General features: G+C 37.8%; 1 protein-coding gene across 2 annotated transcripts; it reads left to right on the plus strand.

The window, feature by feature from the left end:
• Nucleotides 1-3,522: 3,522 nt before the first annotated feature.
• On the plus strand, nucleotides 3,523-13,189 carry MCIDAS (multiciliate differentiation and DNA synthesis associated cell cycle protein). 2 transcript variants are annotated; one of them, XM_072413812.1, is made up of 7 exons: nucleotides 3,523-3,639; nucleotides 4,091-4,166; nucleotides 4,242-4,330; nucleotides 8,281-8,353; nucleotides 9,663-9,886; nucleotides 9,971-10,081; nucleotides 10,695-13,189. In XM_072413812.1, the coding sequence occupies exons 1-7, from the start codon at nucleotides 3,541-3,543 to the stop codon at nucleotides 11,160-11,162; spliced, it is 1,140 nt and encodes a 379-aa protein (XP_072269913.1). In that variant the 5' UTR covers nucleotides 3,523-3,540; the 3' UTR covers nucleotides 11,163-13,189. The 2 variants fall into 2 exon arrangements, with proteins under 2 accessions (XP_072269913.1, XP_072269912.1); XM_072413811.1 differs by lacking the exons at nucleotides 3,523-3,639; nucleotides 4,091-4,166; nucleotides 4,242-4,330 and adding an exon at nucleotides 7,963-8,194.
• Nucleotides 13,190-13,764: the final 575 nt, after the last annotated feature.

Genomic DNA, 13,764 nt, shown 5'->3' on the forward strand with positions numbered 1-13,764 from the left:
TATATTACCAATGACATGCACATCCCTCTTTATGTTTCCATATGTATATTACCAATGACATGCACATCCCTCTTTATGTTTCCATATGTATATTACCAATGACATGCACTTCCCTTCCATGTGTATCACCATACACAGAGCAGAGCCAGCATCATCCCTACTAGAGACATGCACATCACCAAACATAGAGCACTGCTAGCAGCCTGTTTTCTGAGTATTGCTATGTCAAAATGTGTTCTTAATATATATTGATATATACTGTGTAAGAGGAATATTAGCTTACTACTTGTTTAAGCATTAGCTTTGCAGATTTTTGGAATGGATACATAATTGCTTCTTGAATTAATAATAATTATATGGATAAGCTCAAAGCAAAAAGGTAGAATACAGAAATGTCAGTGATACTACAATCAGCACTAAGGTTTAGGATTTACCACATGTATCACCCTAATCATGACTTATTCACACCAGGGAGATTCATTGAAGTGTGTTTTTAATGCACACACATTAACACGTTATGAGAGGCATAACGTGTATGGATTTAAGGCAGCCCATTCATTTGAATAGAATGTGTAACACAAAACAACAGAACTAAACTCCCACCTGCTGCATGTTCATTATCAAGTGTTGTGGTGTGCTGCAAAGTAGGTCAATTATGATTTAAATTGGTGTACCATTCGAATGTATGTAACAAGCATTACCCCCAATTGTGTAACATGTGCAACATTACAATACAATGGTGTAAATAGACTATTATTCATTATATATATTGTGCTTTTACAAAAATGCAAGAATCCTGTATTTTGGAGTTCTGATGCCTGTGTTTTGTTACCTGTAGTCATAATCTGCCAATGCAATCAAGGGCTGCAATAAATTATATGAATTTAAATCCCACCAAAAATATTATTGTATACCAGGAGCCATACCATTGTGACCAGAAACTACATGAGGAAAAGAATGAAGCAACACGTAAAATCACAGAACAAATAAAAGAGATGAACTGTAACATGTACAATCACAGATCATATGAATCAGATAAGATGTAAACATGAATGTATTCTTAGGGACTTTCTGTGTTTTTATTTTAAATATGTCTTCACTGACAATATAAAGGGGATTTTTACTTACTTCAAAGTAACACAAATACCTAAAGTATAACTGTACATCTATTCTTCTCCTCCCCAGCACTCCCCAAAATGATCCATAATTGTACCCATGGTGGACAGTCTTTTAGTCGAGATGAATAGGGATTCTGTAGTGAATAGGAAGAGTGAGACTTTTTGTGAACAAACTAAATTGCTTCTAGGCAATGCTCTTTTTGACTAGAAGGGGGCCCCCCATCTGGCCCCCAGTATAATAGGAACACTGTTCCTACTTTCTCTCTCTGTGTTTATCAGAATTTAAAATTATTTGAAGGATAAACTTTCTATAAATTGTATCTGCCACATTGGCATATAAAGTGCTACAACAGTGCTTCTCAACGAGGGTTCCTCCAGAGGTTGCTAGGGGTTTCTTGAGCAATTGGCAATTGACAGTTTAAAGGTGGCATTTTTCCCACTGGCCAGCAATGTAAGAGGCATTCTTCCAACAGACCACCATACTAATGTACTATGAGCTGTGGATATAGTAATTAATGCAGGAGTTCCCTGAAGACCTGAAAGTTATTTAATGGATTTACCCATGTTAAAAAGGTGAGAAACACTGAACTACACGATTAAGCAACACCAGTAAAGACACCCAAACATATCTGCCACCCCAAGATAATACCTTTATAATCCAGGAAAACTTTTATTATTTCAATAACTTTTAATTGATGAAAATGCAATAGTAATTTTAAGAAAAAGGGAATGAAGAATAGGGGAAATGATAAAATGGAGCGGAAGAATTCAAATTGATATACAAAAGCATTAACACTGTAAATCTGCAAATAACATCAGAAGTAAAAGAGAATCAACTACACAAATAAATGTTTAAAACAAAGCCCAGCAAGTCATCACAGTCAGTGGCTAAATGAGAAAACGATGACCTACAAACAAAACATAGTTACAGACTAATACAATTGAAACTCAGATTGAACCAATGAAAGATTTTACTGTGCTCCTCTGTGATTTCATTTTACTGGGGCTGATTTTTCCTGACTTTAAAATTCCAGACCAGTGTTTCTCAACCAAGGTTTTGTGGAGCTCTTGGGTTCCTCCAGAGGTTACTAGGGGTTCTTTAAACAATGAGCAATTTGTCTTGTCAGTGTCATGTCAGTTTTCACCAACACCAATGATCTTTTTGTCTGTTTGTGAGAGTGGCATTGTTCCTACTGACCATCACACTAATATAATGTAAGTTGTGGATATAGTAACTATAGCAGGGGTTCCCTGAAGACCTAAAGTGTTTTTTAGGGATTCCCCCATGCTAAAAAGGCAAAGAAATCCTGTTCCAGACTGTCCAATGACACCAACCCAAAGGTCAGTGCATGTCAATGCACTGGACAGGTATTTCATTGGACATGAGGATGGTAATTGATAATTCTTAGCTATAAAGATGGATTTGATGGATCTCCAATGAAGAACCTTTGATGCATTTACAAGCTTTGCATGGTTTGTCTAATGTGATGGGCTTATTATGATCTGGGCTAATTTGCCTTTTCTCAAGCTCCAGAAAAACGTCTGTTAAAATATACCTCCTAGATTGTAAGCTCTTGGGGCAGGGTCCTCTCCTCCTCCTGTGTCACTGTCTGTATCTGTCATTTGCAACCCCTATTTATTGTGCAGCGCTGTGTAATATGTTGGCGCTATATAAATCCTGTTTATTATAATAATAATTAGGGGGACAAAATAGAGGTGCAGAGTGTGCCGCTGCATAAAACCCCCTACAGAATGAAGAGAACAGCACTGAATTTCTTGCACCTGCTATACAGACAGATCATAATGTATGCCCTATTTATTGTACAGCGCTGCATAATACGTTGTTGCTATATAAATAGTGTTCATTATTAATATTAATAATATTAATGCCACTACTTGTGACTAATGTATGGCGTTGCAGAGTGTTATCATTCACACAATGCAGATACATTTTAATACACACATTCACTTTGTTAATGATCATGTGATCCAGCAGTAAAGGATCCCAATGAGCGCTTCATTAACCCTCCTTGCCGCTCAATGTCCCGTTACCAGACGACAAGCAGACAGTTAGAGATGTTTATCTACAAGAGTCCCCACAGCAGGGGGTGTAAGCTGGTGACACCGGTAATCTCTAACACCTCTAATTAGATGTAAGCACGTCCCTTGCTCTTATTGTCCCCGGCCATTGTCAGCTTTCACTGATCGCTCTGCTGTGCGCTCTACAGCCCGGGCACTGGCGGGCTCCCCGCACATCGCACTGCGCATGCGCCCGCACCGCCGTTGCTAGAGACGCTTTCTTCCCTGGAGACGGTGCTGTCATCTGTCTGTGATTGGCCTGCCTGTCACAAGTTCCTATGTATAAAGTTATTTGTACCAAGTGCATTGTTTCTGACAGCTCCTGCTCCACTCTGCTGCAAACATGCAGAATAAAAGGAAAGCATTTGACAAGCTGTGTCCCAACAGGGTCCAGGATCTATCCAACCGGGCGAATAAAAAGCAAGACAAGCCAGAGAGGAAGGTAGGGTGTTTACACTCTAATTATTATCCATGTTATATATATTTTTCTTATGGGGTAGGTTTACAATCTCTCTGTGTCACCTCCCTTAATCATAACACAACAAATTCCCCTTTAAGGCATTATTACAATGTACTAATATTCCTCTAAAACACACTTATTGAAAAATTTCCATCCATAATACAGTGGATACAATATTCTTCACGTTTCACATATAGAAGATTTCATTTATCCCCTTCTCACCCAACGTGTTTTGCAGATTTCATTCTGCATCTTTAGATTTCCTGAGAAAGCAGAATGAAATCTGTGAAACGTGTGGATTTTTCAATACATGAGTTTTAGAGGAATATTAGTGATTTGTGTTAGTGCCCTAAAAGATCTTTAATCTTAATATGTGGGTTTTGTAAGCCACGTGCACATCTCACATCTATTAACTTTGATTTATCACTGGCAGGTGATAAAAAGGATTTTTGCCGAGCCCAGTGGCCCCCTGACCATCTATGTAGACCCGTCACCCAGTGCAGGTAAATGCTTCTTACAATCGATAATATTTCATAAAATCATAAGTCTGAAGTGTCAGCTGATTGCTGTAAATTTTCCCCCAGCAGCACTCTCCACCATTGACTGGCAGGACTTGGCTGATTGTAACGCTGTCATACAACAGGACGCCGCTAGGGGCGCACTCGAGCAACAGGTAACAAAAAAAAGGATGTACTTAAAAAAGAACCTGTCTTTGATGTAATCTAATGACTGTTTGTTGATTGAAGTGACTGATTTGTCACTGCACTAAACCTCTTTCATTGACTTTAAATAGACCAGTGTAAGGGCTGCTGTTTACAGTAATACTACAACAGTTTTATATCACAAGGCATTTAGCATGGTGCTCTTGTGTGTTATAGACCAATGTCCTAATTGTATCACATCAATGAGGCTGTAATTGTTAGTGCAACTGAGCTACAGATTTTCACCAAACTGATAAAATGATCAATATGTGAATCTGATAGGAGGTCAGAAGCCAAATGACTGTGACTTTATTTTGGGTTCTGATTGGTTGTGGATTGATCAAATGCATTATTAGATATCAAATGATACATTGTTTCATGTGTAAAAATGATAAAGTATAACAAATTAGAATTCTGATTTGAGTTTTTCCTTGGATAGAAGGGCAGAATTTTGTACTGAACTTTGTGCCGTGTTTTAGAACAATCAATCTGTTACCTATTGGAATATTGATCCAATTAGTGGGTTGAGTGCAAAATTGGTAGTGAATATTTTTGTGTGTGCTAGAGCTACAATTACTTTACAGATAGTAGCCTCTGATTACGCAAAATGAATCAATAATTGCATATCATGATATCATACACACCACACCGAAGAATGTGGGTGCACTAAAGCTGTCAGTTTATGGTAGCTCAAGAGTCTGTGTGATATGGTTCTAACTGCATGCATGTTTTCATTTACCATGTTTTGGTAAATCTGAATGAGATTGTACAAATATTATACAATCAGAATATGAAATGAATGGCAAAACAGACATCAGCCATTTGAACTCAGACCAATTATTACACTAGAGTATACCAATACATTAATACAAGTAAGATTGTTTTTTATTGCATTGTTTTAGGCATTTTACTGTCACCAATAGCAAAAACTATCATATCTGATATATGGAAACCAAAGGAGAGAAAAGAACAGAAGAATAATGTCTGTTGCTCCCAGTAGCCAATCACATTACTTGTTTTCCTTTCCAACAGATGAAACAATACAATGTAATTGATTTCTATGGATATGTGCATATTAGATCCAGCTTTCCTTAATGATCTTCTGCTGATTAATGCAAAAAGCTTTGTGTATGATACATTAACCCACATTTCTGCTGCAGACATCTTGCATGCATAATCCATGTAGGGCTTATTACTTGTATAACTAGCATATGATATCCGAGGTTTAAAGCACACACACAGTTTGCAGTATCCAGGGCAGTCCATGTGGATGTGTTGTGGAAAACAATGCTGGGTTACTATAGGAACTAATATTCGTTATTCCCAGGTCAGACGTGTGATTACTACAGGACCTTTATAATCCTATTTACCATAGGTCCATTATTACATCTCTATGAAGCGAGAACCTACTGATCAGAATTTTATCTATTGTATTGTACAGTATTGTACTATTTAGAAATGTGGTTGCTAAGAGTTACTACACATCATTACCCTTTTCCAATACTTCCAATACAAAACTTTGAAAATCACAGGCTATAGACTGATGCAAAGTCATTGTTATATCATGAATAGAATGACATACTGTATATTTGTATATACAAAGTATATACAAATACATAAACTATATAATATGATATAATATATAATAAGTTTAATGATATTATTAGAGAAGAATAAACATAAAATGAAATCAGTTTAGTGCAAATATCTTCCATCACAAGTGGGGGATGTAGCCAACAATGGGCTCCTGTGCGGAACTGACTTGGGGCCCCCCTGATAAACTGGCTTGGAGCCGCTGTTGGCTGAGGAGGGTTTGAGACCCGTATGCAGTGGCACACATTGCACCTCCCTATATCTACCCCTGTCCAGCATAGATCTGACATCCCATCCAGTGACCCCATAGACAAAACCCACTAATTATCTTCTTGGTGCCTTCTTATGGCTAAAATGGCAGTTAATGACAGTTAAATGGGAACAAAAGTTGCACAGTCAAGCTTCTGAAATGTTAGTTATTCCTGTACTTGGCATACTTATTGTACTCTGAGCCACACAATGCGGTGATCCTCTAGTGCTCATCTATGAAGCAAATGTTTGAAATCAGTCTCAGATCAGAACACTTGTGTAGGGATTCTTAGATAGCAGCTGTACAAATCCTGGAGACTGGATAGCAGTCACAGTGAGTCTTTTCACATATGTATTTTGTTTCAGGATAGGTTCTCTTGAAGATACAAACATTATAATCTGTTATCCAATGCTCAGCAAATACATTGCTTGTCCTGCCCCATGTCAGTGCATATCTATAACTGTCAATGTTAAGCAGTGCCAGTGATCTACTCCAAACACAATACCTGGCACTGAGTTGGCTTGGCAACTGTTGCGCAGGTTTTGCAATCTTTGCCATTATGTGGTTGGCAATCCTGATGCAGCCAGTAGTTCTCTATATATAGACCTTGGCACTCCCGCTATGGACTTGCATAATGATTGGCACTTCCAGTATGTTTGGAGGAGGATTAGAAAGAGAATTCAGTTATATTACAAGCTCAGTGCCAAGTCCACTCCTAGACAGGGCACAGCTATATGTAGAGGGTCATTCTAACAGACACTTACTGGGATCTACCCTGATAAAGACAAAGACAACCAGCTGCATGTTGTATCCAAAACTGCTATATAAATCATGTGATCTGGTATACCTAATGCTAAGTCACTTACTGGGATCAATCCTGATATGGAGGAAGACAACCAGCTGTATGTTATATCCAAGACTTCTATATTAATCACTTTTAGGTCACTTACTGGAATCTACCCTGATTTGAAGCACATTTCCTACACACATCTATATAAATCATGTGATCAGCTATTTATTAAAAGACACTTGGGGAAAAAATTTGTATTCCTATTGGAAACCTGGGATATTGAATGCAAACACTGGCTGTTTAATAGATGATATATTACACACTGGGTGGATTTTTACAATGAGCTGTTCATTTAGCAAACTTAATGTTAGTGAAAATTGTGAATATGTTCAAAACCTAACCATGCACTGAAATCAGCCCTGTAAGGTAAAATGATTCTAGTATAGTTTGTAGACTCCAAATGTTATTTTAGCATTCTCTCATCACCTCCAAGCTGCTGGCATTGCATGCTGGCACTAGTAGTCCCTCGTCATATGTACAGGCTGTGCTTATGGCTGATGTTAAGAAAACAAGGCATGCTGACACTAGTAGTCCCTCACCAAAAGTACAGGCTGCTTTTAGCAAATACATACAATAAACTTAATGTGTTACTGAGTAAATGATCTCATTGAATCGGCAAAGATGTATTTGCAATGCTATTGATGGCTAGGCAGAGGTGTAAAGTGTACACAGGTAATCCAGCTAATAGAAGGACAAAGGCTGCCTTGAATAGGCTCTGGCGACCTGCTCATTGTACAGTCTGTATTGTTAGTACAATGGATGGGAGGCTCCCTAATCTTCCATTATGTAGATGTTATACCCCCAGCCATTCTGTTTGCCCCGAGGTGAGGCAGTGCACTCTGCAGCAAGCAGCATGGGTTAATCTGTCACTGCACTCAGAGGAATGTGGCTTTGTAAAGGCTTCTGATTGGCTCGCTGCCCTCCAATCAGCTGTGACCATAGGGTGTATAGGGGCAGCCCAGGCTGACAAGTTCATTAAAGGTTTGGGATACCTGGCTGCACCTTCCTCCCATACACCTGCTGCTGGGATCTCCATCTGACCCAGTCAATCATCCGCCCCGTCTGCAACTGGCACATACACTGATGGCTATGGCAATCCAAGCATGCCAATACCCCTTCCCAGCCTATGGCTATGATCACCAGGTATGGAGCTTGGCTCTGGGTTCAGCTACAATCACATTCCCTGCACATGTACCGCCTGTAATTACACCTGTCCTTGTCCCTTACAGGTTCATTGCTTGCCAGGAACAGCCGACTTTGATCTGCAGGACTTCAGAGATGCTGTGGACAACTTCATTGCAGGTGAGTGTGACTGATGTGTATGTAGTGCAGGCTCTAGAAGTACCGCGGGGCTCCTTCTTGCATACCAAGCGGTGTGCGATGTGCTGTGAGCAGTGCGATGTATCCGACATATACATGGGATCTATCGACTGGCAGCAAATCTGCATTTATGTGTGGGCAATGCGATTGCATCCGTGTGTTTTATAACATACAAATTTACTTGTTCTAATATCCGACAATTATATTAATCTGTTTTTAATCTTGTTGTATCTAAAAATTCGATGTATAGGACCTACTTTTTAAATTTTTGATATTTTCCTGGTTCATTTTCTGTACAGCACTTGTTTAAGAAATACCTATATATCCATATATCACATATCTATATATTTATACATCTATATATCACTTACCTATTTATCTATTCATTTATATATCACTTACCTATCTACTAATGTATCTGTATATCAATATATCTATCACTTACCTATATTTCTATACATCATTATATCAGTTATTTATCTATCTACAGTATGCATTCATCTATATACCAATATATCTATCACTTACTTATGTACTTATCTACTTATGTATCTATTTATCAATATATCTATCTTTTTCTCATATATCTAAACATTTATCACTTACCTATCTATGTATCCATATACAAGTATATCTATCACTTACCTATTTACTCATGTATCTATATTAATATATCTATCACCTATATATCTATACATCTATCTAATCATCTTTCTGTTAATCCCCATCATTAATGGATATATCCTATACAAATACCTATGTTACAACATCTATCTTTGATCTCTAACCCCATATATCTATCTATCTGTTCATCCATCCATCTATCATCTATCTATCCAGCCATCTATTATCTATCTATCTATCTATCCAGCCATCTATTATCTATCTATCTATCTATCTATCTATCTATCTATCTATCTATCCATCTCTCTCTCTAAATTTTCTTTTCTCAAAGGGTCACTCTTTTATCTACCTTTCCATCTTTCTATCTATCCATAGCTGTATCTTTGTATCATCTCTATCAATCGTCAATGAATATATCTTATATAAATACTTATGCTACAATAATATGCTACTTATTATCTATCTATCTGTGGAGTGACAGTAGTGAACTACAATTGCCATTACAGTCCCTTGAAATATTATAATGGCATGCTGCACAATAGGATTTAGACTGATCGGTTATCTATCAATGCTTCATATCTTTCTGTATATGTATTTTTTCAATACATCACTTTGTTTCTTTCTTCTTTCCCTTTCATTATGACTCAATGTGGACATTTCTTTGCAGATCAGTCCTCCCACATGCAGGCTGGATTGGGCACTGCAGACTTCCAGCTGCCCCCTTGCGATGTGTCTGTGTTTGACCAGTGCCTGGCACCCCCTATTCCCTCTCAGCCATGCCAGCTTATGCCCATCAACGTACAGCCCATCCCCAGCACAGAGCAGTACTGGAGGGATATGGCAGATCACAACCAGAAAGCGCTGGGAGACGCCTTGGTGCATAACAATCAGGTATGTCCCATCAGGATTAGATCTGTTGTACATATCATATACAGTCCGACAACATCGCTCACTATTTGCCTTTTCACATTCCAGCTACATGTGACACTGAATGAAAAACAAGAAGAGATCGATTCTCTCAAAGAGAAGAACGTTCAGCTCAATGAACTCGCAAACCAGGCAAAGCACTTGGCATCTGTACTTGATGTAAGTAGGGGGCAATTTACCTGTACTCTGCAATGTCACACTCTGCCAGCAGAGGGCGCATGAGCTTACAGTATAGACAAGAACTGGAAAGCAAAGACATTTCATCATTTACTTTTTATTCTTTTTATATTTCTGTTTTACAGTGTAAATTATATTGTCTTAATGAAAATGCACACCTCTAAGTAAACATTTTTGTTTGTTTTAGATGAGTGGGAAGTATTTAGAACCTTTTTAGGTTTCTACTTTTGTGACCTCATTAGGGAGATTTTCTATCACATCCTTTTGTATTGACCAGCATCAGAGCTGAGCATCAGAACAAAAAATATAATTTTCTCCTAAAAGAGTCACCACTTGGCTGGTAAAAAAATGGATTGTGTTACCAGTATTACTAATAAGATACATATTTTAAAATTTGTGTCCTGTGTTGGTAATTGTATATATTGTTGGCCATCATTTCCTTTCTATCTTGTCCTGATGTAACAAGTGATTGGAAATCTTTGCAATGGAGTCCCATTAAACCTTCACTCTAGGGAAAAAAAGTTTAGTCTGAAGCTGGGCTTATTATAGAACAATATATCTTATAGTAAAGTCAATTATGTTTTGTGTTCTGCAGAAGCTAATGAGTCACCGGTCCAGAGCCATTTCCAAGCTCTCCTCTGATGGGGTCCTGACAAAGCCACCAGTTAAAAGAAATCTGGAGGAGTTTTTCCAGCAGACCAGCGATCAGGAATGCAATCAGGTGGATGAAATATTGCGCGAGATCTCAAAGAAATGCAACGCTGCCCTCATGGGATGTGACTATGTAGAAGCCAAGCGACCCAAGCTGCAATCCGATGACCCCATGGACGGCCTGGATGAAGCTGCTTCAGGGATAAAAATGTGTGGAGCCTTTCATGGCCTAAAGACATCTACAGGTCACAGCTCATTGAACCTATCTGACACTGACTTGGAAGGAGATGTCTCTTTCAGAACCTCCATCAAAGACCATAGCACTATCCGGACACTTGCCTTTCCCCAGGGAAATGCTTTTACCATCAAGACCAATGGTGGGGGACATAAATTTAGATGGGTCCCTAACTAAGTTTGAATGCAATCAGCTAACTACACTTCCAGAAATACAGAGTGCTTGCAGCTTGCGCTGCTCAAAGTTTGGACTACCACTAGGGGGCGGACAAAACTCATTATAGTCTCAGGGTAACTGAGTCACTATACACGTGATTATTTCATTGGACTTTTTTATTTAAATCAAATCTGTCTCATGGTAAGACTGTGTTGTAAAGCAGACTGAAACACTGCTTTTACATTTTTAAACAGATGTTGCCATCACAAGCAATCAGCAGTGCAAAGTCAGCACTTTTATTCACTTCTTAAACAATTTGAAGGATAAACATTGCCCAAATGCTCCCAAACCTCTTGTCCCTCCTTCTGAGTTAGAGACAGCAGACAGCCAGTATTCCAAATGGCAGTTTCTTTATAACGTTTTTGTGCACTGGCACATACACACTTTTTTTTTTAGTCTCATTTTTAAAAAAACTTAGACTGGCAATAATAAATTGCAAATGGATGACAGGTACATTTTATAAATAGGACACCTGCTAGGATTGACTGCACATAACACAAGGTTGTATTTACCAGTATTAAAATGAACTCATTCCTGGATTTTGCATGGCTGATTTGAACTGTACCACTTGCCTCTTGGCACCATTTGGCATCGAAAGCAATGTGCACTAGAATGCAAACTTTCTGTGTATTGCAGCTAGTTAAAACCTCCATAGGAAACACTGCATGAGGCATATAAAACCTCATATCTAAATGTTGCTGAATAATTTGTCTGCTATGGTCTACAGGTCAATAGCTGACAGATTTTGTTTTTCAGTTTTGTAGAGCAGATTAGATCAGGAGACTATCGGCAACCATTAGGACTTTATAAATAAAAAGCATGAACTATTAATAGGTACTGTGCATAGTTATTTTTGAATGATAAAAAAGGTAAATTTTGATTGGTTGTTGTATATATTAGACCCTATTTTATTTTAAGAGCCTTAAAGAAAAACTAAGTCAGAGTATTGTGTTATTTGCACCAATTTTGGCGCCACTGCTAAGACAAGAAGCACAGTTTAGCAGGAACAGGACTCCAAGACTTGCATGACATATTGGGCATTTTATTATATTTTATCACCACTTTATCTTTCTCAGGGTGTACAGTGATGAGAATGAAAGATTCTTTACTCATGGTGTATTTATTGTGCTGCAGTACTGTTTGGGGTTTGAGGCTGATTTCCTTCAGCCATCTACCATTCTCTAATACTGCTGAGCACTGGCTATGGACATTACGAAAAGTTTTGTCATTCTGCACAGGCTAGATCTATATGCATCACTGTAGCTAGCTTTAGATTGGGACCATGGCCTAGTCCAAGTGTCAACTAAGAAGTGATATTTCTGTAAAATTTAAGTATATTAAAAGGCAAGCCTTTTCAATTTTGAATAACATAGGGAGTACTTTAACTTTTTTTTCTATGCCATTGGAGAGGTTTCATTTTAATATTGGGTCCCCTACATACAATTAATTGTAGGTGCGAATGGATCTCCCCAGCAAGGATAGACACAAAGCAATACAAATGGGACAGAGGCTCTAATTCCTTACTTCTCTTTGGGTTTGGGTACATTGTAAGTGCCAGTAAACAATAAAAGCTGCCACAATGACAGACATGGAACAGAAGTCATAGTGAATATTTCTTTATGTTAGCCTCACTGATCAATTGTCTTCAGTGTTGTTTGATTACAATCACTGGTATCCTTGAAAAATATTCATTCATTGCACTGTATCCTTTTTTTATACTCATGTAATTGTATTCATCTCATTTCTACACTTCATTGGAAGGAACAATGCTGCTGACCTTTAACATGATTGTAGTAACAGAAGTCCAGGTTGACTTCTATTTATGTGTTGTAAATATTTTTTAATTATAAAAATGTAATATAAAATGTGTCTGTAACTTAAAGTTTCATTTGTATTTTTAATTTTATGTTTTTCTTTTTGTTGAGAATACAAATTTTTTTTATTTTACAAATCGTTTAAAAAGTTTTATAAGTAAAACTATTTATACAGGATAATCCTGTTTGTTTTGTTGTATGTCTTTGTGGCTGTTTCATTCTTTGTTTTGCTGTACTTATCAAAATTAGCCTACCTGCAGCCTGCAGAGAAAAACGTAAATAAACTCTGACCGGTGCTGACACTGATGTACTGGTGAAAGTAAGAGGGTCAAACTTGTCCAAAGCCAAAGTGTTGGATATAGTAGCAGCACACCTCCAAATTTTAGAATTTGACAAAGAGACAGTTTGGGATTGCTAAAAATGCAAATAGCTAAATTGCACAAAATAGTGAGAATGGCTTAAAAAGTTCTGGGTAACTAGCATTTGAGCCAACGTATTGAGCCCAATTTATTTAAGCTCTTCAAGACTAAAGGAAATAGGCTATTAAAGGAAAACCTGGGTGATCCAGCAAACCTGGAATAGATTTTCTCTAAAAATAATTTCCTATTAGCAAGTGTTTTCAATCTTAGACAGACATTAGATCTGTTCGAGGTTTGCTGGATCATCCAGGTGCTCCCATGATAGTCTACCTTCTCCAGTCTTGGAGAGCATTGATAAATCAGACATAACATATACAATGTACACACTCA

Source organism: Pyxicephalus adspersus, chromosome 6 (genome assembly GCF_032062135.1).
Source record: "Pyxicephalus adspersus chromosome 6, UCB_Pads_2.0, whole genome shotgun sequence".
Classification (NCBI taxonomy): Eukaryota; Metazoa; Chordata; class Amphibia; order Anura; family Pyxicephalidae; genus Pyxicephalus; species Pyxicephalus adspersus.

Coding starts and splice junctions, on each gene's coding strand:
- MCIDAS (XM_072413812.1), top strand. CDS start 3,541: ATGCAGAATAAAAGGAAAGCATTTGACAAGCTGTGTCCCAACAGGGTC. Junction 3,640..4,090: donor AAGACAAGCCAGAGAGGAAG/GTAGGGTGTTTA, acceptor TATCACTGGCAG/GTGATAAAAAGGATTTTTGC. Junction 10,082..10,694: donor ACTTGGCATCTGTACTTGAT/GTAAGTAGGGGG, acceptor TGTGTTCTGCAG/AAGCTAATGAGTCACCGGTC.